This window comes from Antechinus flavipes, chromosome 3 (assembly GCF_016432865.1).
Source record: "Antechinus flavipes isolate AdamAnt ecotype Samford, QLD, Australia chromosome 3, AdamAnt_v2, whole genome shotgun sequence".
NCBI classification, from domain to species: domain Eukaryota; kingdom Metazoa; phylum Chordata; class Mammalia; order Dasyuromorphia; family Dasyuridae; genus Antechinus; species Antechinus flavipes.
In genome coordinates, this window is record NC_067400.1 from 271,747,740 (window position 1) to 271,774,722 (window position 26,983).

General features: G+C 31.7%; 1 protein-coding gene across 1 annotated transcript in view; it reads left to right on the forward strand.

Annotated features, from left to right (window-relative positions):
* Positions 1-26,983, forward strand: part of DMD (dystrophin) — a 2,219,276-nt gene that overhangs the window by 1,531,042 nt on the left and 661,251 nt on the right. The window contains exon 52 of the mRNA XM_051991017.1: positions 26,586-26,703. Coding sequence (XP_051846977.1) covers positions 26,586-26,703 — 118 coding nt within the window. The remainder of the gene's footprint in view (positions 1-26,585; positions 26,704-26,983) is intronic.

Consider the following 26,983-nt stretch of genomic DNA (forward strand, 5'->3'; position numbering starts at 1 on the left):
ATTTGTTTGTTTTTCCTCAAAAATACTGAAATAAAGAATATGGTTTGAAAACTACTATCTCATTGAGAAATAGTTGTAAAGAATCAACGGTGAGCTAGAAACTCTTGCCTTTACCCACATAGTAGCAATCATTGCTGCTTTTATTATTACTTTTAATGTACTCACTTGAGTGTTAATAAGTAACATATTCAACAAAATAGAGAATTAGACATAATGCCTGCCTATAACCTAAACAGCTTGGTTACCATTAGGATATCACAAAAGTCATTTAGGGATGTCTATTCATACCCTTTGAACAGCCTTGGAAGCATACTGTTTAAAAGCTGTGCATATTTTCCTAACAACCAGTGCAGAGAGTTTCCATATTCCTATGAATCAGCCTCATTTGATCCATGTGTTCACTTGGAATTGAGCCAAATACAGACATTTTTCACTTGAGGTGGTCTTCCTTTAAAATTCAATGGAAAAGCTTGCTTTGCCAATTAAAATGTGCTAAAGAAGACTTATTTTTACTGAGCAAGAACTGATGCTATATGTGGAATTAAGAAGGTTTTCTGCATTTCTTTCTGCAAAAATGACCTCTCTTTTGTTTGTTTTAGATTAGGTTTTGTTTGTTTGTTTGTTTTGTTTTGTTTTGTTTTGTTTTCAGGCTAGATGTAGAGTAGCCATTATTGAACCTCATGGCAGAAATTTGGATATGGTTCCATTTCTATACTGCATTGGTTCAACCTTTCTTTAGTCAGCCCTGTGACCCCATTCCTATGGCCTCTTAATATAGGAGTCAGATTTAATGTAGATTGTAGATTGATTTTAGCCTTGATGAAGCTCAGAACTCCTGAATTCAAGCAAGTCCATCAAGTCTCAAAATCTGCCAGTATCAAGTGTACACCTAATTAAACCTTCCTATGTAAACAAATGTTACCATAAAACAACTGGTTTTTTTTTTTTGTCACCATTAAAATTTATATTTTGTTGTATTTTTTTTGTATCCTTTAACATAAGGCTATAGAGTTCTTTTATGTCATATAAGTGTATTTTAATGAAGATATGGAATCACTATTTTATTATAGAAATTATCCTTTTATTGTAGCAAAATATTTATAAAAATGAAGATTAATACTTAACACTTTCTACCAACAATATTTACATGGGAAGTGCATTAACACTCCATAATAAGTAACTCTTCTCACCTACAAAAGAAGAATATTCATAAATTATTTACTACAAAGTCCATGCTTAAACATAACCCTCAATCAAATGAGTATTTGATCTTGTCTACAGTCATCATTTGGGATGTGAAAAGAAAAAGTTGATCACAGTCATTGAGGAAATAGCTGAAGAAATGGCTATATCTCCAAGAGAACAATTTTGCCTATTTTGGAGAGTAAGAACCCAATTAGTGTCAAGTGTTTTTTATGTGTATAGACACATTGTACAAATGTTACTATTTGGAGCCAAAGCAAAGTATGCACTTCTGACTCCTTGAAAAAAAGAGTCTACATATAGAATATAGCTTCTTAAAAACATACACCTTGTTTTACATTTGGTTGTAAAAGTTTTAGTGATTTTATAGAAAATTCCAATGTCTTTCTCTCATTTAATATCCATGAATTATTGACAAATTTACTTTTTAAGAATGGGATGTATCTCAATGAACTTAATAAAATGCCAAGAGTTGAGTTCTGGGTTATTTGGTATATTGTATTATGTTTTTGCCTGTAAAATGCAATTGATAGTACCTAGAATATATATGTATATGTATATATATATTCTAGGTACTATCAATTGCATTTTACATGTATATGTATATATGTATATGTATATATATATTACTCAGCTTAATTTAATCATATATGTATATGTATATATATATTACTCAGCTTAATTTAATCATATATATGATTAAATTAATTGAGTAACATAGGCATAAGAAATAATCTTTCAATCAGGATTATAGTTGTGAAAAATATTACACCTTCCTTGGAAGCTTTTTTGGGGGGGACAGAAGGAAGGCTGCCCTAATGCCAATATTTTCTATCAGGCCAATTTTTGACATTGATGTAAAATATCTAAAAGCCACTTTGCTCTAATATAGTAAGGATCTAGTAGTAGTTAGCTTTTCTGGATTCAGCTTCCCCTGTCTCCATATGGAAATGTTTCTCAGCAAGGCAGATTATGGTGATTTTGCATGATCTTCAGAAATACATCAATTTAAAGGATACTGACTGCATGTATGGAGGCCTTTTTCTTCTTAGTTAATCAGGAGGCTGTGTCAAGAAAACAGGGGCCAAATGAATTTTCCCATCTTCTATGCACACTCAAAGATTAGAGCAGAGGGTAGCTGCTGTCTCAGGTAAAGAGGGACCTTTTGAATGTCCACAAGGTTATCTAGAGTGCTTACCGTTCACCTTCAGCCAGTAGATACAATTGGATCATAATGAAGGCATTTACTAAGAAAGTAAGTAGTAAAAATAAAATAATCTCACCATAAACCTGGAGTGCATTCTTCTTTGGATAAACACAACATCCACGGGAAGAGGAAGTTCAAACTTAGGTTACAAAGATAGAGAGATATATTTGTAGCAGGAAAGGCAATTCAAAACTTTGTTTTGTGCAGGGATTAGAGGTCCTTTCTTCATAGTCTTTATGAAGTTTTCCTCCTTGGATGAGTGGTCTTTTCCAAATGAGTTCTTTAGCTGGATGTGTACAGTGTCTTCAACTATCTAATACATACTTGTAAAAGAATCTATGTCTTTAGACCTACATAGAAACTCCTTGAAGGAAAGAACCCCACCTCGTTAGTCACCATAATACATAGCATTTTGCTTACAGTTGATGCTTAAATATTCATTGGTTTAGTGATTAATGCTCAGTTATTTTCAGCTTCTTTGAATATTAGAAGGTATATTTCCAAAATATTTAGTTTAGTTACTTGGGAAGTGGAGGGGAAGACAGAGAAAAAAATAACCATTTCAGATTGCCAGCTTTTGAGAGTGAATTTGGGTTGTTGTGTGGTACTGGATACCAGATTGAAAATTTTAGGTTGATAGCCTCCAGGGCATTTACAATACAATATAATAAAACAGAATAAGCATTTATTAAGAGCCTGCTATATTCCAAGCGTTGTGCTAAGCACATATAGTCTGCATATAAATAACACAATATTCTTATTGAAATATTCTCCATTATTTAATTTGTTATCACTGAAGCACAAAAAAAGTTTAATTAAAAAATACTTCTATTTCAGTCTGCTGAACATCATTCTCAGATTAGAAAACAAAGTTTTTCAAAGAAAATACTCCCAAATTCACATATGCAAAAATCTTTGTAGTAGTCCTTTTTGTAGGGCAAGAAACTGGGATAGTGAGTGGATGCCCATTAGTTGGGGAATAGCTGAATGAGTTATGGTATATGAATGTTATGGAATACTATCGTTCTATAATTAATGATAAGCAGGATGCTTTCAGAAAGCCCTGGAGAGATTTATATGAACTGATGCTCAGTGAAGTGAGCAGAACCAGGACATCATTGTACAAAGAAACAAGAAAATTATGTGATGATCAACTCTGATCGACTTGACTTTTTTCAGCAGTGAGGTGACTCAGGACTATTTCAATAGACTTGTGATGGAGAGAGCCATCTGCATCTGGAAAGAGAATTATGGGGACTACATTTAGATTACAACATAGCATTTCATTTTTTTAATTATTTACTTGCTCTTTCCCCTTTTTGACCTAATTTTTTGTGCAGCATGGTAAATATGGAAATATGTATAAAAGAATTATACATGTTTAAACATATTGGATTACTTGCTATCTAGGGGAAGAAGTGAGGGGAAAGGAGGGAGAAATTTTTTGGAATGCAAGGTTTTTCAAGGGTGAATGTTGAAAACAGTCTTTGTATGTCTTTTGAAAATTAAAACCTGTTATTAATTTTAAAAGAAAAGAAAATACTCCCAGAATATTTGAGATGCTTTCCAACTCTGAAAAAAATTCAACAAACAAAAGCAAAAATATTCCTGTGATTCAATGAAAGTTAATTAAATAGGTGTTACTTGAGAATAGATGTATTATAAATTGGTTTACCTTCACTTTCTCATTGAAAGTATATATTAGAAGAAAAAATTCTTATCATGTGGCTTTAACACAATTCAAGAAATGGTCATTGATCACCACCAGCTGCATGCTAGAATGAAGTAGTGTGGTGTGAAGAATAATTGCATGATAAATAAGAGGAAGGAAGACCTGGATTTAAGACCCACTTCAATACTTACTAGCTCAGTGACAACAGCAAGTCCTTTAATCTCTCTGAGCTTTAGATGCCTCTCTCAAATTTATCTATTAAGTTAGAGATGGTTTATTATCTTCTTAAAGCTCTAACAAAATATAAACAGATTGAATACGTGCACAGTATGTACCATGGAAGTACTAAGTGAGACACAATGATGCTGAAAACATTGTTCTGCCTTGGAGAAATTGTTATAGGGGAGCTAAGACAGGTATGTGAATAATTATAATATGCAGAATATGATTAAGTAGTTCCCCAAGAGTTCAGAGAAATGAGAAATTGGTCTTAGTTAGAGGGTAGGTAGGTAGCAAGTAGTGGGCAGAGTTTTAGCTTTGAAGTCAGAAAGGTTAGAGTTTAAATCCTTCCTAGGATATTTCCTAGTGCTGTGAATCTGGACATTTCACTTAACTTCCCTCAATCTTAATTTCCTCAACTATAAACATGTGGGGCTAGACTTGATATCCCTTAATGTAGATTCCAGCTTTAAATATTTTATCTCAAAATAGTTGAGATGAACCATGAAGATGAGTAAGAATTCAATAGCCATTAAAAGGTACATCCAAGGCAATAGGATCAATATGAGGAAAAAATAGAGCAATAAGAAAGAATAGAGGTACATTCTTGCAATAGTTCACTTGAATGTACGGCACTCTCAGTGGGGAGCAGGATAAGATTATGTTAAAAAAAAAAAAAGTAGTTGCAACCAGCTTCCTTCTTAGACAACGATACAATAAAAATTATATTCAAAAAAGGGCCATGGAAAGATAGACTATTCTAAAAACTGAATAGGTCAAACAAGAAATCATGAAAAGAATCCTTAATTTCATCTAAGAGAATGACAATAATGAGACAATACACCAAAACCTATGGAATGTAGCCAAAGCAGTTCTTAGAGAAATTTTATATCCCTAAATAGCCACATGAATAAAATAGATAAAGTGGAGATGAATAAATTAGGTATGCAATTGAAGAAGCTAGAAAAAGAACAAATTATAACCCCCAATTAAATGCCAAATTAGAAATTCTGAAACTTAAAGGAGAGATTAATAAAATTAAAACTAAGAAAATTAATAAACAATTAATAAAACTGAGTTGGTTTTATGAAAAAAAATCAATAAAATAGGTAAACCTTTAGTTAATTTGACTAGAAAAAGAAAAGAAAAAAATCATCAGCAACAAAAATGAAAAGGGTGAACTTAGTACCAATGAAAAAGAAATTAAAGCAATAATTAGGAGCTATTTTACTCAACTGTATGGCAGCAAATCTGACAATCAAACCTAAATGGATATTTACAATAAATAAATTGCTCAGATTAACAGAAGAGGAAATAAATTACTTAAATTGTCCCATTTTAGAAAAAGAAATTGAATAAACCATTAATGAACTCCCTAAGAAAAGATCTCCAGAGTCAGATGGATTCACAAGTGAATTCTACCAAACATTTAAGGAATAATTAATTCCAATGCTATTTGGAAAAATAGGTAAAGAAGGAGTCCTACCAAATTCCTTCTATGACACAAATATGGTACTGACACCTAAACCAGGAAGAAACAAAACAGAGAAAGAAAATTATAGACTAATCTTCCTAATGAATATTGATGCAAAATTTTTAAATAAAATATCAGCAAATAGATTACAGTGTCTTTTCAGCAGGATAATATACTATGAACAAGTGGGATTTCTACCAGGAATGTAGGACTTGTTCAATATCAAGAAAACTATTACAAAGAGTAGACTATATCAATAACCTAACCATATAGAACTCATATGATAATTTCAATAGATGCAGAAAATTTTTTTTGACAAAATACAGCACCCATTCCTATTAAAAACACTAGAGAACATAGGGATAAAGGGAGCTTTCATTAAAATAATAACCAACAGCAAACATTATTTATAATGGAGAAAAGTGGGAAGCATTCACAATAAGATCAGGGGTAAAACAAGGATGTCCATTTTCACCACTGTTATAGTAGAAATGTTGGCTTTAGCAATAAGAAAAGAAAAGAAATTAAAGGAACTAAAATAGGCAATGAGGAAATAAAACTGTAAATCTTTACAGATGATGTAATAATATACTTAGACAATCCTAGAAAATCATGCAAAAATCTATTGGAAACAATTCATAGCCTTAGCAAAGTTGCAGGATATAAAATCAACCCACACAAATCATCAGCATTTCTATATATTACTGACAAAGACCATTAGCAAGAGACAGAGAAATTCCATTTAAAATAACTATAGACAAAATAAAATATTTGAGTATCTATCTGCCAAAAGATAGGTAGTCTTGACAAATCCAAGAACTATATGAACACAATTACAAAACACTTCTCACAAAAATAAAGTTGAATCTAAATAATTGGAAAAATATCAATTGCTTGTAGGTAGGCCAACCTAATATAATAAAAATGACAATTCTACCTAAATTGGTCTACTTATTCAGTGCCATAAAATTATTTTATAGAACAAGAAAAAATAACAAAATTCATTTGGAAGAACAAAAGATCAAGAATATCAAGGGAATTAATGAAAAAAACACCATGGTTGGTGAATTAGCAGTACCAAATCTAAAACTATATTATAAAGCAGCAGTCATCAAAACCATTTGATACTGGCTAAGAAATAAAATGGTGGATCAGTGGAATAGTATAGATACACAGTCAAAGTGTGTCAGGGGTGGATCCAAGAGGGTAGAATAAAGGCTGGAAGCTGCTTGAAGTCTCCCAGCTTCCCTGGAAAAGCACATGAAACCAAGCCTCTCAACAGAGTCTGACAGAATGAAACCACTCTCCAGCTCAAGGTAGACTGGAAAACCACTGGGGATGAAGATTGTCTGAAGCTTAATCTCATCAGTTTTTGTTCTAAGAGAGAATAATTTAGTCATTCAGTTGGGTATAGACATTTATCAAACCCTACAAAGAAGTAAGAGGAGAAAATAAAAGGGAGGGGCAGCAAAGAAGGAGGGCAGAAACATTAGGGGAAAAGGTAAGAGAAGTAGGGAAGGAGTGGGCTAAAAAATACTACTAAGGACAAGGTGGAAAGAGAGCACAAGTATATATAGTGGAGAAAATAGGATGGAGGGAAATACAGAGCTGGTAATCATAATTCTAAATGTCAATGAGATTTTTAAACTCTTTCATAAAACGAAAACAAGGGTACCATAAACAATGAAATAGTTATGATACTAAATGTGTGTGCACCAAGTGGTAAAGCAGCCAAATTCCTAGAGAAGATTTTAAGCCAGTTAAAGGAAGAAATAGACAACAGGACTATATTATTGGGGAAATCTCAACTTTCCCCTCTCAGAATCAGACAAATCTAACCACAAAATAAAGAAGAAAGAAACTAGGGAGTTATTAGCACCCTAACAAACCTAGATATGATAAATCTCTGGAGAAAATTTAATAGGGACAAAGGAATGCATCTTTTTCTTGGCTACACATGACACACACAAAAAAACATATATTAGGATATTAAAAACCTTGCAATAAAATGCAGAAAGGCAGAAATAGTAAATGCTTCCTTTTCAGATCATGAAGCAATAAAAATCATATTCAATAAAGGGCCAGGGAAAGATAGATTAAAAACCAATTGGAAATTAAACAATGTAATTCTAGAGAACAGGAAGCATGACACCAAGGAATATGTAATCACCAAATTATAAGTTGGTAATGGTTTACTTCCTATCTTTCCCATAAAAGTCAGTTGTGAAGTCATCTCTCACAAAATTATAGCATCCTTTCATTTAACATTCCCAATGTTGTTTAATATTCCCCATTCCTCTTCCCACCATTCCTCTGGCTGCATTAGGAACCTCAGGATGTTTGTGACCTGATCAGGCACAAAGAGAATCACACAAGATAAGAGGACATGAATGGGTTGTACTCTATTTCACTGATTCCATTCCATTATCTTTCCTCCAAAACCCATGTCTCTTCTGAACTTCCATATCACTATTTTTTTCCCTTCCCTATTACTATTGATGCTATCACCATCCTTTCTGTAACTTGGTGTCACTTTCAGCTTCTTGTACACATTTGCCTTAGACAGCCAATTTGTGGCTAAAATCTCTTCTGTTGTCTTCTCTCTACTCCCAAAATCATTGCTTTAGGGAAGACTTATTTCACTTTCCAATAACTTCCTGTTTGATTCACCTGGGTCATATCTCTCCACTCTCCAATTCATTTTCCACAGAACTGCCAAAGTGATTTTTTCTAAAATATAGACTATTCAGTAAATACTGGAGGTGACCTTTTGGTATTGAATCAAATATTATTTTGTGGTTGTTTTATTTCTATTATTGTACACACTTCATAATCTATATAAATATCATAGAACTGCAGTGATAGGATTTATAAATAAGTACATATAAATATATTAGGATGGGTGTACTCAGAACTGTTTTAATTTTAAGAGTAAGTAAGTAAACCAAGTTGTTAGATAACCTAACTAGCTGAAAGGTACTGAAAGTGTGAATGAGGGTGGCAAGGGTAGGATGAGAGAAAGAGCAAAAGTATAAAATTCATTGTGGAGATCATTGACAGAATTTAATTGATAGAACTTAATGATTAAGCAGTTAAATAGTACAGTGGATAGAGCTCACTGGGCTTGGATTCAAGAAGACTTGAGACGCTGGGCAAACTTCTGCCTCAGTTTCCTTATGTATAAAATGAGTATAAGAAAAACACTATTATTCAAAAGTTTTTGTGAGTATCAAATAAAACAACAATTATAAAGAATTTAGCTAAGTGCCTGTCTGGTGTATAGACATGTTTATTGTGGTTGTTATTATAGGGAGAAATGAGAAAAAAATAATCAAATTGAACATCAATAACTGGGACAGTAGTGGTAATTTTAATGGAAATATTATAGTCAGGATGAGGAGTTTTTTCCCTCTTTTTTTCTCATTTTTAAACATTTTTATTTAAAATTTTGAGTTTTAAATTCTCTTGTTCCCTCACCCCTCTTCCCCTTCCTTTAAGATGAAAAGAATTAGTTGTAGGTTGCGTATGTGCAATTATGTAAAACATTTCCAGTTCAGTCATTTTGTACAAAAAAGTTTTTTAAAAAAGAAAAAAAAGAAAGAAAATAAAAAATAGCATGCTTCAGTCTGTATTCAGATAATATCAGCTTTTTTTTTCTTAAGACACATAGTATACTTCATCATTAGTCCTTTAAGATTATCTGGGATCATTGTATTGTTCAGGATAGTGAAGTCATTCACAATGCTTCATTGAATAATATTGTTATTTCTGCATACAATGTTCTTCTGGTTCTGCTCACTTCATTTTGTGTCAGTACATGTAAATCTTGAAAAGATTTTAAGAGGAAAATGATAAATTCTATTTAAAGTTCAGTTCATTAAAGATGCCATCTAGATGAATATGATTAGCAAGATAAAAGATATGGATTTGACCCGTGATGTCACTGGGCTCTAAAGAACTCCTCGGTGAAGAGACTCCTTCTAGAGATATAGGAGGCAAATTATCTGTAACTTAATAGTCTTAGAGATCTGCTTAATCTTCATAGGTTAAGTGACTTGTCCAAAGTCACATATGCAGCATTACTATGTCAGGATTTTAACCCAAGTCTTCTTGACTCTAAGGACAAATCCCTATTCACTAAGTAATATTGCCTCTCAGTAACTTGGAAATTTGGATCTGGAATTCAGAAAAATAAGTCATCCCAAATTGCCTAAAAGTGACTCCAATGTGACTTTCTCTAAAAACTGAATATGCAGAGTTAGGGTTTGAGGAAATTTGAACAGTATGTAAGTAGCAGAAGCATGGATTGAAGTTAAATGACTAAAAAGCATTGGATCGCAAATACATTAGTAAATAATTAAAATTAAATTTTTACTTGTGAAATTTTTATACTTTGAAAATTGGGTCAATCTCCTTAAAAATAGTTGAAATTTATAGAGCACTTACATATATAATCTCAATTTTGCCTTACAATCATTGTATGAATAAATGTCAAAGAGAGAATTTGAACTGAAGTCTTCCTAACTGTAGAACACTCCATCCATTTTGGCACACACCATCCAGAAATAAAGCAATTCTTAAAGTAGACTGGAGGTCTCAACATGCCATCCATGCAGTCACACACAACCCAAAACAATTATACCCTAACTAGCCCAGTCTTGCTTTTCTACTGCAATCTCTCCTTATCAAGAAACTTATAAGCATTTCTCCTATGCTAAACTGTCAAAAAAAAAAAAAACTGCACTAAATAGTAATGTTAGCCTTAAGCCAGAAAACATTTTTTCTTGTGATAGTTTTCTTCCTTGTCCAATGCATGTGACATTGTTTTCTTAATTTCTATTTTAACATTTCAATTAATCAAACTAGAGCCCTCTACATTTTTTGATATGGATCAAATCATATCAAAAGTCATTGGAAAATATTAACAAAATAAATTTTTAAAGTAAAACAAAATAGAAAATACCAATAGATTGTTTTCTAAGTCAATATTTGTTTCTCTGGGATCTTTATATAGAATTTAGTGGCTGCCAGTTTTGTTTGAGTTTGATATTACTTGTGTAGAACAAAGTTTCTTTTTTTTCTTGTTTTTTTAATGTTATTTTTAATTTATGTAATAAAATAAATATTTCCATAACATAATATAATTTTTATAAAGGATGATTGTACATGAAACTGCAACTCTAATATATATAACTAACTATTCCTTTCCATTGCACAACACAGATTATCATGAAAATTTTTTTCTTCCCTTCCCCCAAATCTGGAGATAGCTACTATTAGATACAAATAGGTATACATATGTAAAGTTATTCTATATATACTTCTATTTGTCATTTCATTCCCTAGAAGCAGATGATATCTTTTTTTTAATATATCCTTTATTGTTAATTTAGGTATTTGTAATAGACAAAATAACATTTATTAATCATTATTTTTAATTACATGTTCAGTTTAATTTTTTCTCAATAATATTTTATTTGCATATATGGTATAATACATACATCATATATATCAAATGCATATAAACATAGTTTTCAGCATTCATTTTTGTAAGATTTTAGGTTCCAATTTTTTTTCCCTCCTTCATTTACCCCACCCCCTTCCCAAGACAGCAAGCAATATGATATAGGTTATACATGTATAATACTTGTAAATATATTTTCATATGTGTAGAAAAAGCTCAAACTGTGGGTTAAATTCCCTGTGGGGTTGTATAATTGAATTTGCAATGCAAAATTATGATTTATTATTAGTAAGTGTTTGATTTAGTATACTTACTTTGTGTAGGTTCATTAAAAATTTCTTAGGTGAAAAGGGGTCACAAATATAAAAAGGAAGCCCTGGTATAGACTATTAATTTTTCAAGTACTTTGCAACTAAGATTTCACATTTGTGAATTTTAAAGGGATTGTCAAGGAAATCATTTCATTAGGTTTCTTATGTTAGAGCAGTTTTGAAAAGATAATGAGAATTCTCAGGCTCTAGTTGAATAAAAGGAAAAAAAATAAGTAATTTGAAAAGTAATTTATTGATAGCAGACTAGTCTCATATTACATGATTAAAGGATAGTATCACATTCAGGTAGTTTTGGAAAATTTTTAAAAAGAACAGCAACAATTTCAAAGTAAATCATTTGAAGATTAGAGATTACGAGCTAGAAGAGATCTTAGGGATCATTAAGTTCAACTCCCTCATTTTACAGATAGAGGAACTGAAATCCAAAGAGGTTAATTGATGATAACAGTTGAAATAGTAGTAAATGTCAGAGATAAAAACATATCTACGAGCCCTTGGATTCTGAGTCCAGCATTCTTTACACTATTATTTTATTTATATATGTGTATGTGTACATACATATATATGTATATGTATATGTGTATATGTGTGTCTTTATATACACACACATATATATATTTGGATATTTGCACACATTTTATATATGTATAAATTTAAATATATCTAAAATAAGAATATTTATACAATATGCTTTTTATTGAAAGCATGTAAAAGAACCATTAAAAATTTTATAATCACAGTGAAATTTATGATTGAGTAAGAAGTAGTAATGTATAAAATTGATATCCCATTTTTCTATCTTTAGCACTAGTCAAGCACTCACTTATCTTTGTCATGCCATTAAGCACTGTTTTAACTACTTCAGAGTGTATTGGTCTATATGACTTACTGCTGCTTTTATACTCTAATTATCCAGCCTTGCTTCTACTGCAGTCTCTTGTCAAGAACCTTCCAAGCATTTCTCCTATGTTAAAATGTTTTTAAAAATCTATACCAAGCAATAATGTTAGCTTTACACCAAAAACTTTTTTATGATAGTTTTCTTCTTTTTTCAGTATATCTGACATTGTTTTCTTGATTTTGATTTTAAAAATTTCAATTAATTAGAGCTATTGTGAGGTTCAATAAAGATAATGTATACTTAGACTTTTGCAATATGTGAAGTATAGGGCATAGTCTCTATCTTAACAAAGCTTGTAATCCAAATAGGGAGACAGAATTAACACACACACATTAAATTAGTGAGTGAGCTATTACACTATTTTGGTAGGACTTTGGACAAGTTTTTTCCTCTATTAATGTTCTTGGCAATTTTCTAAGATTATATATTTCAGAGAAAGTGCAAATCTGCACAAATGAAAAGATTTTCTTCATCTAGGAGTTCCCTTTACCAGTGAAATTACAGGTCTAGCCCCTCCTTCTGTTCCAGACAAATATAAAATCCCTTAAATTTTAATGAAGACCTATAGAAACAAAGTTCTAATCAAAGGATTAGCTCTCAAATGGATGTCAACTACCATACAAAATGAGTCAGTGAGGTTATGCTGGTGACCTTGAAATCTTCAAGTCTATGTGACATTTGCTTAACCTCTTTCTAGATATAAAAAGCTGAAATTGTCTGATTTGATATTATCTTGGATCATTGTATTCATAATTATTGTACAATATTACTATTAATGTGTCCAATGTTCTCCTGGTTTTGTTCACTTTCCTATGCATCAGTTCATGTAAGGCTTTCCAATTTTTTTTCTGATATCTTCCTGTTTATCATTTCTTATAGTAAAATAGTATTCCATTATATTACTGTGACGACCGCGCTAGCACCCAGGACACCCCAGAATCAGCCGGAGTCAGGAAAAGCAAAAGTCCTTAGTCTTTATTCTTGGTCCTTAGAAAGGATTGAACAGGATAGAAGCAGAATCTCTTGCCACCACCTTCTTCCTCCTCTACTGCCAAGAGTGACCCTGGCTAGTCTTACTCCACCCCCTATTCCCTCCTACAATCCACTATATACACCAATCATTGAGCCAGCACAGAATAGTGGGAAGGACCATTTTCCAAGCATATACCCATAGAGTATTGTACAATCGGTAGTTAGCCTCAAGTGCTCTGCAGTTCTGACCTCAGTGCATCGACTCAATAGTTTCAACCCTCTACATATTACCATACTGCAATTTGTTCAGCTATTCCTCAATTAATGAGTATCCTCAATTTCCAATTCTTTGCCACACAAAAAAGGAGGTGCTATAAATATTTTTGTACAAATAGATCCTCTCCAAACTTTAAAAGATCACTTTGGGATATAGATCTAGTAGTAATATTGCTGGATCAAAGGGTATGCACAATGTGATTGATCTTTCAACTTTGTTCTAAATTGCTCTCCAGATTGTTTGGATCAGTTCACAACTCCACCAATAATGAATTAGTTTCCCAAATTTCCCAATTCTCTTCCATTATCTATCACATGTCTTTTCTTTCATATTAAGTAATTTGATAGGTATGAAATGTTATGCCAAAGTTGTGTTATTTGTATTTCTCTAATCAATAGTGATTTAGAGCATTTCTTCACTTGACTATAGCTAGCTTTGATTTTTTCATTTGAAAACTGCCTTTTCATATTCTTTGGTCCTTTATCAGTTGAGAATGATTTATATTCTCAAACATTTGACTCAGATCTCTATATATTTGAGAAATTAGGTGTTTATCATAAACATTTGCTATAAAAATTGTTTCTCAACTTTCTGCTTTTTTTCTAATCTTGGTTTCATTGATTATCTTTCTTTCTTTGATGTAATCAAATTTATCTATTTCACATCCTTTAGAACTCTTTATTTCTTGTTTGGTTATGAAGTCTTCCCTTTGTCATAGAATTATCTCTTGCTCTCCTAATTTGATTGTGGTATCACTTTTTATGTTCAAATCCTGTATTCATTTTTCACCTTATCTTAGTTTACAATGTGAAATACAATAGGTCTATACCTAGTTCCCACCATATTATTTTCCAGTTTTCCCAGAAATCTTTGTCAAATAATGACAAAATTTTTATCCTAGAAGCTAGAGTCTTAGTGTTTACCAAACATTAGGTTACTATACCGATTTATCACTGTATCTTATGTTTCTAACCTATTTTACTGTTCTACCATTGTATTTTTTAGTCAGTACCAAATAACTTTCATGATTATCATATAATTTTATTATTTTTTCTAGCTTTATAAAACAATTTTTGGTAGTTTCATTAGTATGGCATTGAATAAACTAATTTAGGTAGAACTGTCATTTTTACTGTATTAATTCAACCTACCCATAAGCAAAACATATTTTTTTCAATTACATAGATCTGACTTTATTTGTGTGAGAATTTTGTAATTGTGTTCATATAGATGCAGTATTTGTCTTGGCAAATAGACACCTAAGTATTTTATATTGTTTATAGTTATTTAAATCTCTTTATATCTCTTGTTTTGGGGCTTTGTTGGTAATATATAGAAATGCTGATGTGTGTTTGTTTAATATCCTATAATTTTGCTAAAGTATCACCACCACATCATCTGCAAAAAGCAACAGTTTTGTTTCCTCATTATCCTAATTCCTTCAATTTCTTTTTCTTTTCATATTACTATAACCAATCTTTCTAGTACAATAATAAACAATAGTGGCAATAATGGTCATCCTTTCTTCACCCTTGATCTTATTGGGAAGGTTTCTAGCTTATCTCCACTATAAATACTATTTGCTGATGGTTTTAGATATATACCACTTATCTTTTTTTAAATTAAAACTTTTTATTTTCAAAACATATACAAGGATAATTTTTCAACATTAACCCTTACAAAACCTTGCTAAGTGAAATGAGCAGAACCAGGAGATCATTGTACATGGCAATAACAAGGTTATATGAAGATCACTTTTGATGTACATGGCTCTTTTCAACAAGGAAATGATTGAGGCCAGCTCCAATGATCTTGTGATAAAGAGAGCCATCTACACCCAGAGAGAGGACTGTGAGAATTGAGAGTGGATCACAACACAGCATTTTCACTCTTTTTGTTGTTGTTTGCTTGCATTTTGTTTTCTTTCTCATTTTATTTCTTTTTTTGATCTGATTGTTCTTGTGCAGCACAGTAATTATATAAATATGTATACGTATATTGGATTTAACATATATTTTAACATGTTTAAGATATTGGATTACTTTCTTTGTAGGGAAGAGAATGAAGGGAAGGGAGGAAAAATTTGGAAATCCATTTATCTTTTTAAGGAAAGCTCTATTGATTCCTATATTCCCTAGTGTTTTTAATAGGAATGGGTAGCATATTTTGTCAAAAGCCGTATATGCATCCACTGAGATAATCCTATGATTTCTGTCAACTTTGTTAGTGTTATGATCAAATTATGCTTATTTTTCTTAATATTGACATAGTGTAGCATCCTGGTTATATATTTTCTTGTTAGTGTTTTATTTAAAATTTTTCATCAAATTTTTTTAAAGGAAATTACTATATGGCTTTTTTCTCCTCTGTTTTTAGTTCTTCATTTATGTATCAGCACCCTTTGTGTAGTAAAAGAATTATAACAGGCTCCCTTCTTTGCTTTTTTTTTCTACAAATTGTTTATAAAGTATTGGACTTAATTGTTCTTTAAATATTTGATAGAGTAAGACAGATTTTTATACCCAATTAAGTATGTTTGTTATTCTCTCTTTGAGCCAATTCTTGTGAGACTAAGATTGAAACAATGTCCACTCCAGCACTATATTTCTCTTTGCTGAAATAGATCTTTTACATTGTTTCATGTGAGATAATTTTCATTTTACTTCTCTTTTCCCTCTAGTTACAGTATAATCCTCTTTTTTAGTCCTTAATTTCTTTCTTTTGTATAGTGTCCCATGCGAGTCACCTTATGACTGCAACCTTTATCTACATATACTTGGAACTGCCTTAATAGTTATATAGTTCTTAAGAATTGCAAAATTATCTTTTGGTATAGGAATGTAACTGGATTAGCCTTACTGAATCCTTTTTCTCTTTCCTATTTACTTTTTTATGCTTTTCTTGTAACATATTTGTCACCTCTGGTCTTTTTATAAGGAATGCTTGAAGTCTTCCCCTGAAGGATTATGTTCATTTTCACTGGTAGGTGATTCTTGATTGTAATCTGAGCTCATTGGCCTTCTAGAATATCATATTCCAAGCCCTTCAGTCTTTTAATGCAAAAGTTGTTAGATCCTGTGTAATCTTTACTGTGGCTTCAATATTAGAAATTTTTTTTCTGGCTGCTTGCAATATTTTCTCCTTGACCTGGGAATTCTGGAATTTCACTCTAATATTCCCAGGAGTTTTCATTTTGGGATCTCTTTCAGAAGAGAATTGATGAATTCTTTCAATGTCTATTTTACTCCCCCATTCTTAGATATCAGGGCAGTTTTCCTTGATAATTTTTTAAATTTTAAATTATGATGTCCAGGTCCTTTCTTTGATCATGGCTTTCTGTGGTGTTTTTCTTCTTTAATAATATAATAGTTCTCTCTGGGAGAATGCAGGTTTCTCGGGGAGGTTTTCTGGAGGCATTTTAGTATCAGTTCAGATCAATAATTACCCCAAATGCAGCCAGATGATAAAAGTTCAGATCTTTTATTGTCTCCAGTATAGCCTGATTAGCTTAGAGGCCTATCTCTCTGCTTGGTTTCAAGAACTCTTGCAGCTTTGTCCTTTGCTTCTGCCTCTGCTTTCTTCAGCCTCCAGAGCCAGCACCAAGTTGAATCTGTCTTGCCTCTGAGAGAGGGCTTCTGGCTCTCATTCTCCTCTCTGACCCCAGTCAATGTTCCGAAGTAAAACTCCTCACTCAGAAAGGGCTTCTGGCTGAATTCACTTGACGCTTCCCTCTCAGTCTAAATTCAGCTGAACTCCCCTAACTGGACCTCTGCTTTCTTATATATCAGGGATTATGGGTTTTCTCCCATAGTGCTCTCTGGCCCTAAGAGCTTCAAGGGAGGTGTGAATTCAGATATCTCATACTAAACCCTGAAATCTCCCAAATGTGTGAACTCCAGTGAGTAAAGGTGTGAACACAAGCATTGTATCAATTAGTTCTACTTAGTACCTTGTTTCAGGTTCTGGCTCAAAACATCCCCTTATAAGATTAGATCAAGGATACTGAACCATGCTAAATTAGATAATTATTGTCTCTATCAACTCTAATGACTTAACATTTTGTAAAGATTCCAACTACTTTCAGCTAAGTTCAATAATTCTTTATTATATCTATCCCAGATCTATTTTCCAATTTGGTTCTTTTTCCAATGAGATATTTCATATTTTCTTCATTTTTTTATCTTTTCATTTTGTTTCATTGATTCTTGATGTCTCATGGAGTCATTAGCTTGCACTCATCCAATTCTAATTTTTAAAATCAAGATTCTTTGGTCAGCTTTTTTATAAACTCCTATTCTATTTGGCAAATTCTACTTTTTAAGGAGTCTTTAATCATCAGTGATTTTTTGCGCATCCTTTTCCATTTTTGTGTTTCTTTTGCCAAGCTATTGACTCTTTTTTATGATTCTCTTCCCTCACTCTCATTTCTTTCTCCAATTTTTCATCAGTCTCTCTAGTTTCTTTTATAAAATCTTTTTTAAACCCTTACAATAAGTTTTTTTTTTGTTGTTTTTTGTTTTTTTTGTGGGGGAGGCAGGGGTGAGTCTGAGGCTAATTTACATTTTTCTTTGAGGCTTTGCATGTTGGTTTTTGACACTGGCATCTTTTTCTAAGTTTGTGTTTTGATTTCCCCATTACCAAAATAACTTTGTATAGTCATGAGCTTTTTATTTGTTTTTGTTCTTTTTTCAAATTATTTCATGACTTTTAAAGTTGAGTTCTGCTCCTGTGATAAAGAGGGCACTTTCCCAAACTTCTTGTAACAGGGACTGTGGACTCTGGCTCTCTCCTGGTGTTGTGCTGGGCCTGTGGTGGGCTTCCTGCAGGTAAAAGTCCAGGAAGGGGTTAAAGTTTGAGCCTGGCCACTTGCCTTGTGCTGTACCAATATCCTGTCTTATTGCTTAAGTGGTACTGGATACTCTCTTACTGGGCTATGGCATCTTGGTTATTGAACTGCACTGGGGCTCAGAGCCTCCTGTTGGCTTAAGTGGTATAAAGCCTGCCAATGACTTGCTGGGCCACAATCTGTCGTTTTCTTGCCCAGATACTCCCAACTTTGGAATTTACTTCTCTTTTATCCACATGAGACAGCCCTTTTCTTCAAACCTTTCAAATTTTCTTGGGTTAGAAAAATGTTTTACCCTATCTTTTTGTTGGTTCTGCCATCCAACCATTCATTTTAAGGTGTTTTATTATTGATTTTGGAAGAGTTCAGGCAATTTCCTGCCTTATTCCTCCATCTTAGGTCCCAGAAATCATACATTAAAATTAATAATAGAACCAATACTGATCAAGTTTATGTATCTCTTTAGATTTTCATCTGCTTTTTTCTAAGGTTTTTTTTGACACTTCTTTTTTCTTGTATCACTCTTCCTTTCACTAAGCCTCTTACAAATAAAATATTTCACTTATAACAAAATTAGAGTAAATCAAAACAAATTCATATATTTGTTTTATATGAAAATGAATGGAAATAGATATCATTTATCTCATTTTCTATTCCTATTGAAACCATACTTGCCTAGGTTATTATTATCTTACACTTGGATTATTGCAACATCCGCCTAAGAGATCTCCCTCTCTTTAGATCCTTTCTTCTCTAACCTTTACAATGCAATGTTATGAGATTAATCTTTCAAAAGCACCCACTTTCATTAAGTCAGTCACATATTTCAATACTTTCAAAGTTTACCTCTTGCCCCTAGACTAAAGGTCAGAATCCACAGCCTGACCTTCAATATCTTCTGTACTTTGGCTTCACTTTACCTATCCTTACTTCCTAATATTCCCCAGGAATCCTCAGCATCAGTGAGGTTGATATCCTCATTTATTGCAAGTAGACCTTGACAAATGTCTGTTTCCATGCTGTTTTCCTCTACTTCAATCATCCATAATGCTCTCCTGCTTCCTTTTTCTTGCCAAATTATTACCTGCTCTTTCAGAGATAGGGACAAAAAATATGTTTTAATATAAAAAAACCTCAAATATAGAAATTCGCTCCATCTATGTAAATCAGCATCTTCTCTTTGACTTGAGGTCTTAGTTGCCCAGAACACTGAGAGGTGACCTGCCCAGAGTCATATGGATAATACACGATAGAAACAGTTTTTGAACACAGTTCTTTCTGAGTCAAAGTCAGCTTGTGATGCCTTACACCAAATTATGCCCTACATTCATCTATGTTCTCCATTAAATTATTCCTTATTAAGATTTAATCAAGGGAGTAGCTTTTAAAAATTAAACTAATTTTGAGGGGGTCTGTGTTTTCTTTCATAACATTCTTTTATGGAAGTGTGTTGCATGACTTCACATGTACCTTCTCAGTATGGGGGGAAGAAGAGAGAGCATCTGGAATTCAAACTTTTAAAAATAAATGTTAAAAATTATTTTTAATGTAACAAGAATAAAATACTAAATAAAAATAAATGCTGAGAAGAAAAAAACATAAAAAAGCAAAAGAAAATGAAATTAAAGAGATTGATGTGCAGTAAAAACTAAAGAGGTTAACATGCAAAGAGCTAAAATATTCTAACAAACTATAAAGACTACATTTAGTAAGAACGTGGCTTCAGTTTTTATTTCCTCTTTGCTTTTGGCATCAAAGTGTTTTCTTAAGCTAGTCACAAAATGATTCTTTAGTACTCCAATTATAATCTTTTAGTACTAATATTTCTTTTCATCCAACTGAATTCACATTTGGAGGTTTCTTGTTTTTGATTTGTTTTCTTTTCATCATTCATCTATGTGGAGAACTTCCATGGTAGATTCCCCTTCTATGTATAATAGATGAACAACTCCTTTATTAAATATAATATTAAGAAAGTTGCTTGGTTCCCTAAGAGGTTATAACTTGCCCAGAGTCACAGAGCTATTATCTATGATAGTTAAGCATTAAACCCAGGTCTTCCTGATTTTAATTACTCTCCTTCCTCTATACTAAAAGGCCTTTCATTCTGAAACCTATGAAAGTAATTAATGATGTGTTGAAATTATACTAACTTTGAGTTATTTTGGAAAGAATATTGATTTCTCCAAGAAATAAAGGATCTATTCTTTTTCCAAATTTGTTATTTATTATTTTTAGTACATTATTAGATATGGGTTAGGTAAAATGTGATATTTTCTATTCCAATCTGATTGTATGTGGCATTTCATTTTAAAGAATACCATTAAATTCTTCACAAACAATTTCAAGCAAAATAACCAGCTGTTTTTGTAATAGCTTCCCTTACCACAGGGGAGACTTGGTAAGATAAAAACTTGTGATTCAGATTTCATTTGAAGATACAAATTTATCATTCTTTTTTTCCCCTTCATTTTCTCTCAGCTAGTGGAGTCCATTATGAATTCAGATCTCCAAGGGGTAAGCAGTTCTTAGTATATGTAGCGCAATAGTTGTCTAAAGATTCCTTTGAAATAGGATAATTTCCTTCCCTCTATCCAATAGTTGTTTTTGTTTAGATAGTAGATAATATAAAAGTAACAAAATATATGACTATAACATATTTAGATAATGTTGAGTACATTACATTTTTCAATTCTTAATTCACATTGGATTTCTAATAAATGTGTTTTGCACCGGTGTAAACTGTTCTAAATGAAATTAGAAGAGACAAAATTCTGAACATGATTTAATCAATTTATTAGTTAAGCTTGCAGTAATCAATATATTGAGGTTATTGGTCTCCCTTATAAGCCAAAGACCCCATCTGGGAATCACAGGGTCTTTTAAATCCAAGTGTGTCTCCCTTCTGATTGACCTAAGAAAACATCATTGGTACATCCACTGGCAAAATGTAAGGCAACAAAATAGGTAAATGCCCTTCTGTGACATTCAAGGAATGCTAGCTTCTGTGCATCTGTCCCAATAGAAAGAATATTATCTAGGATTTGATCTTTGTGGTCTTTTTCATTTGAAATTGAAATAAAATAAATGAGCAACACATTCATATCTTCTTCTTTATCTTCTAAGAAGGAGAATTTTGTATGTGAAATTCTTTACACTCAGATAAGCCATTCAATACATTGGTTTGGTTTTGCTAAATTCATTAGCTATAAGAGGAATTTGTATTTTTTTCTTTTATGTAAAGATTTGGATACCTGATCAGTCCATTCATAGAGAGATAAAATATAACAAGATAAATGCTACAAGAACTCCTAGTGTTTTAAACTATACAGTGTTTCATTTTCTAAAATTTTTAAGGAACTTGCTTCAAAGAATGCTATTAATAGTCTTCTCAGGTGCTTACATAGCATGTATCTGTCAGCAGAATTAGAGAATCATCCAACTAGAGAACAAGTTTCACAATACCCTAGGAGCTATTTTGTTCATTAGAGAGAAAAATGGACTGTTTTAAGTCTAAACTGACATGCTTGCTAATTTCTGCGATAAAACTATTCACTGTGGTCAGTTTTAATTTAGGGTCTATTAAGGTTCTGATTGTAGTTGATCAAGTCACTTCTAAAACATACTTCTTTATTGAACTTTGAATTCCTAAAGAAAAAAGAAACCCTAAAGTATTAGACTATTTTAAATTATACAATTTATCTATATAAAGAAAATATGTAAAAATAATCCAGTTTTTCAAACTTGGTAGCTATAAGCTGCATTCTTAAAACATCAAAGGATTTAGAAACTGGCTTATTTTTTTCATTTTCCCTTAAAAATACAGGAACCATATAGTTTGGGCTTGTGCTATTCAAAATGCTTACTTGAATCTATAGAATAAATTATTATCAGAAATTTCTGGGCAATTGCTGTCTGAAAAAAAAGACTGAATGTATTAAAACTTCTACAAATAGAGAATTCTAAAGTACATATTTAGTTGATTATGTCATAGATGACTAATCTTATCATTCTACTCCAAGAAAATGTTTATCTCTTAAAAATCTATCTATGACTATATATCTTCTATTATAGAATATTTTCATTTCTCTCCAACTGACTTATGCTACTTACTTCAATTGCTGTCTGGCAATTTGTTCCATATTTCAAACACCCCTTTGTGTAAAGAAACCATAAAAGTTAGAAACCTGAAAATTGGATTTTTCTTTTGAACAATCACTGTCTACAAATGTGGAAAATTTGTTAAAAGTTGATCCCACCAGCTTTTCAATACTCTAAAGGAATAAACTCTCAAATAAAATGTGTAGTATTTGGATCACTTCTTTCTATTGTTTTAATATTTCTGGCCAAAAGCTATTGAGCCTGAATTCTGAAGTCAAACTCCCCACTGCTTCTTAGCAGGGTAAAAAATGTGACCTTTCAGAGGGAAAAAAAATCTTGTAAAATTAGTAAGGAGAAAATAGGTCACTTCATAAACTCACTATCTATCGTTTTTCCACTATGCACGCTATTAAAATAGCAAGTTTTCACATATTAGAACCCCCCGAGATTACCACATGGGAAGATTTTTTTTCATATCTCAAATCAATCCACACATTTTGTGAAGAAATTCATGCCAAATATTGTCCTTCCATTGTCAAAAAGTTCAAGTGACAGTGATTTTGTATTAATGATTATATAGAGAAAATTCCATGGTGACAGTGTCATTGTTATTCCTCAAAAATATGAAAAAAAAATTTAAAACAAAGTTTCATTAAATAAAAAAGATACTGACATTTGACATTTTAAAACTGACATTTTAAAAGCAATTAAAAAACCCTTAAGATGCTCCTGAATCTAAAGAAATATGATTTTATATTTATAATTATATTTTATATTTAAAGAAGTAATTGACAAGGAAAAAAACTAATTAAGAGTGCTTCAATCACTAATATGAGAAAAATCAAGCAAACAATTCTCAAGTTTTATCTCATAACAAACCAATTGGCAAGAATATTAAAATTTGGTAACCGGTAGTGCTGAAGGACATGTATAGGCACCCTAATGCATTGTTGAAATAGTTATGAATTATTGGTCCAATTTTTGGTTGCTGGAAAACTACTTGTAATTATGTGAAGAAAATAACTAAAAGTACCTCTTTGACTAAGAAATTCCACTGAAGGGAGGTAGTTAAGTATATTTTTTTATAGCTTATACCCTATGCCGGAGTCTGTGCTAAGAACTTTTTACAAATAGTGTCTCATTTGATTCTCACAACAGCCCTGAGAAGTAAATCTTATTATTATCCCAACTTCACAGTTAAGGAAGCTGAAACAGAGGTTATAAGTAACTTGCCCAGGGACACAAAGCTAATTTCTTAGATTGTATTTGAATTCAGGTCTTCCTGAAGTCATACCCTGTCAGCTATCTTCCAGGCCATCTTAACATCTTAACAAGTTAACATCTTAACTTCCTGGAGTCAGAAAAATCTGAGTTCAAATATTGCCTCAGATCTTAGCTTTGTGACCTTAGGAAGTCATTTAACTTGTTTACTACAGTTTCCTCAACTGTAAAATTTAGATGATAATAATAGCACTTCCCCTTTGAGGTTACTGTAAGAATGAAATGTGATCATATTTGTATGTGTGTGTCACTCAGTATTCGTATTTTTATACATATATAACATTGTATATATACATACACAAATATCAAAAAAGAAAATATTTGAATTGGACAATATCTCTATAGAGACACACACACAGAGGAGAAAAAGATACATCTCATATACATGAAAATAGTTCCAGCTGCATTTTTTGTAATAGCAAATATCTAGAAATAAACTAAATGCCCATAGAATATGAAATGGTTAGATAAGTTGTGGGTTTTGCACATGAATGTATTTTAATGTTATTAAATTGTGAATATTATGGGAAAAAGATAGGAAGACAACCTGATTCCTAGAGAAGTAATCAGAAAAAAAAAGAAAGAAACCATTTTACACAATGACCAGAAAAATATAAATTAAAATTATAACAATATTGTTTATTTTTTATGTATTATATTATTAATATATATATGCATATATATATATATATGTAAAATCAATGGAAACCAAATATGGCAAAATGACCAAATTTGTTCCCAAAGAGTAGATACAAGAAGTTACCTTCTCCCATTTCTTTGCATAGATGGAACATTGAATATTGTGTCAGATATTTCTTTTATTTAATTTTACTGAAACATTCTTGTTATAAATGAAAAGATAGATCAGAGGTTAGGAAATATTAGTAATAAAAGCAGAATATATCAAAACAAATTTATTTTAAAATATTTAAAGAATTATTATGTAAGAAAGATTCTAAAGCAAAAGTTTCCACCTACAGCAAATATGTATTTATCAAGTATTTCAAAGACTTTATAGTGTGGCAATTTAAGAAACATTTATAAAAAAATTGGAATAATTAGAACTTAAAGAATTAGTAGAATTACTTAAGAATCTAATTCTTAGAATTAACTAAAATTAAAGAAACTTTTCATGTCTTAACTAGAATTCTAAACTTAGAGTTGGCAGGAATCTGTATGTGTCTGTGTCTCTCTTTTTCTTTTTTTATCTGGTACTCTGTATACATTTTTATATATACATACATACATATATATGTGTGTGTGTATGTATACATATATGTATATATATGTAAAAGCAAAATTCACCCTTGTGAATCCTTGTGTTCCAAAGTTTTTCTCCACTTCTCCCCCCTCAAACCCCTCCCCTAAATGGCAAGTAATCCAATAGATGTTAAACATGTGCAATTCTTCTATACATATTACCACAATTATCATGCTGCACAAGAAAAATCAAATGAAAAGGGGAAAAATGAGAAAGAAAACAATATGCACGTAAACAACAACAAAAAAGGTGAAAATACTATGTTGTGATCCATGCTCAGTTCCCACAGTATACACACACACACACATACACACATTATACATGTATAAATACAAAGCACACACACACATATAAACATTGTGTATATGTGTCTATGTATATTTACATATATATCTTTATATATGTATAGGGATGGGACTTGGGATTTAATTGGTATAGATAAGGAAACTTTCTCCCTTCAAGTCAATGACTTCTCTGTACCTTATCAGAGAGTCAGGAAGCATTTATTAAGCTACTTCCATGTGCCAGCCAATGTGTCACATCTGATGATACAAACTAATCATTTTAAAGTATTGTGTAGATTACTTAAAAGCAAATGACTTACCCTGAGTCACACAAGCCCATTTATATCAAAGGCAAACATAAACAGTTTCATATTATCATAGCATTTTAGAAACAGAAGGGCTCCAAGACTTTGAGTAATCTTACTCCTACAGATTAGGGAAGAGGAAACTGAAGCCTAAAAAGCAAAACTTAGAAGATAGTTAGCAACAAAGGCAAGATTTCTTTTTTCCATTACTGATATTCAAAGTCTCATCAGGACTTCCCAAAAAATTAGATTACAAGCACAAGCAGTCATCTGTCTACCAAATAAGTTGTCACAATTCAGAAAGACAGTTTTTACTCTCAGAATACTTATATTGACTTAAATGAGCCTCAGTGTAGTGATGCAGTTCAACCAAAGCTTTGGAATATTAAGAAGCAAATCTGTAATCGATTTCCATTTGCAATTGCTCAACATATCTATGAATGAAAAACATTTTCTGATCAAATTTTTATGCACAAACCACTGCCGATGAAGTCTATAATAATAACCCATTCTCCCTTATATTCTAAATATATATATACACATGTGTGTATATATATATATTTTGGAAAACAGCACCTCTTATAAATAAAAAATGTGCAGAGAAAGAGCACTTTGCCTCTCTCAAAATGCATTCATGCCTGAAGTGCAATTATCCACTTAAAAAGAAAAACCCTCAGAATTAGAGAAAACAGCAAATATCGGCAATATCATTGAATAGAACCACAATTTATCCATTATAGATCAGTATTGAGAGCTACTTTTAATTTTATGCGTTTGTTGAACCAGGCAACACTACAGGATTTGGAGCAGCGGCGCCCCCAACTGGAAGAACTGATTACTGCGGCACAAAATTTGAAAAACAAGACCGGCAACCAAGACGCCAGAACAATCATTACTGATCGCAGTAAGTGGTGTTTGTGCTGCCCTCAGGTTAAGATGCTTGGAGAGTTATAGTAATAATGATCATGGTGTGGGGCCTGATTTTATTTTTATTTCCTTCAAAAATCTGAAAATGGTCAGCCTATCAAAAACATGCTAAATAAAAGTATTTCTAATTAGAATTATTTAATTGATTATTGATTATAGTTAGCTAGATATCAGAATTATCTAATTCTAATTAGGCTTATTTATAATTAGTCTTTTGTAGATAGTCTTACTAGCCAATTAAACTGCTATTTGGTGAT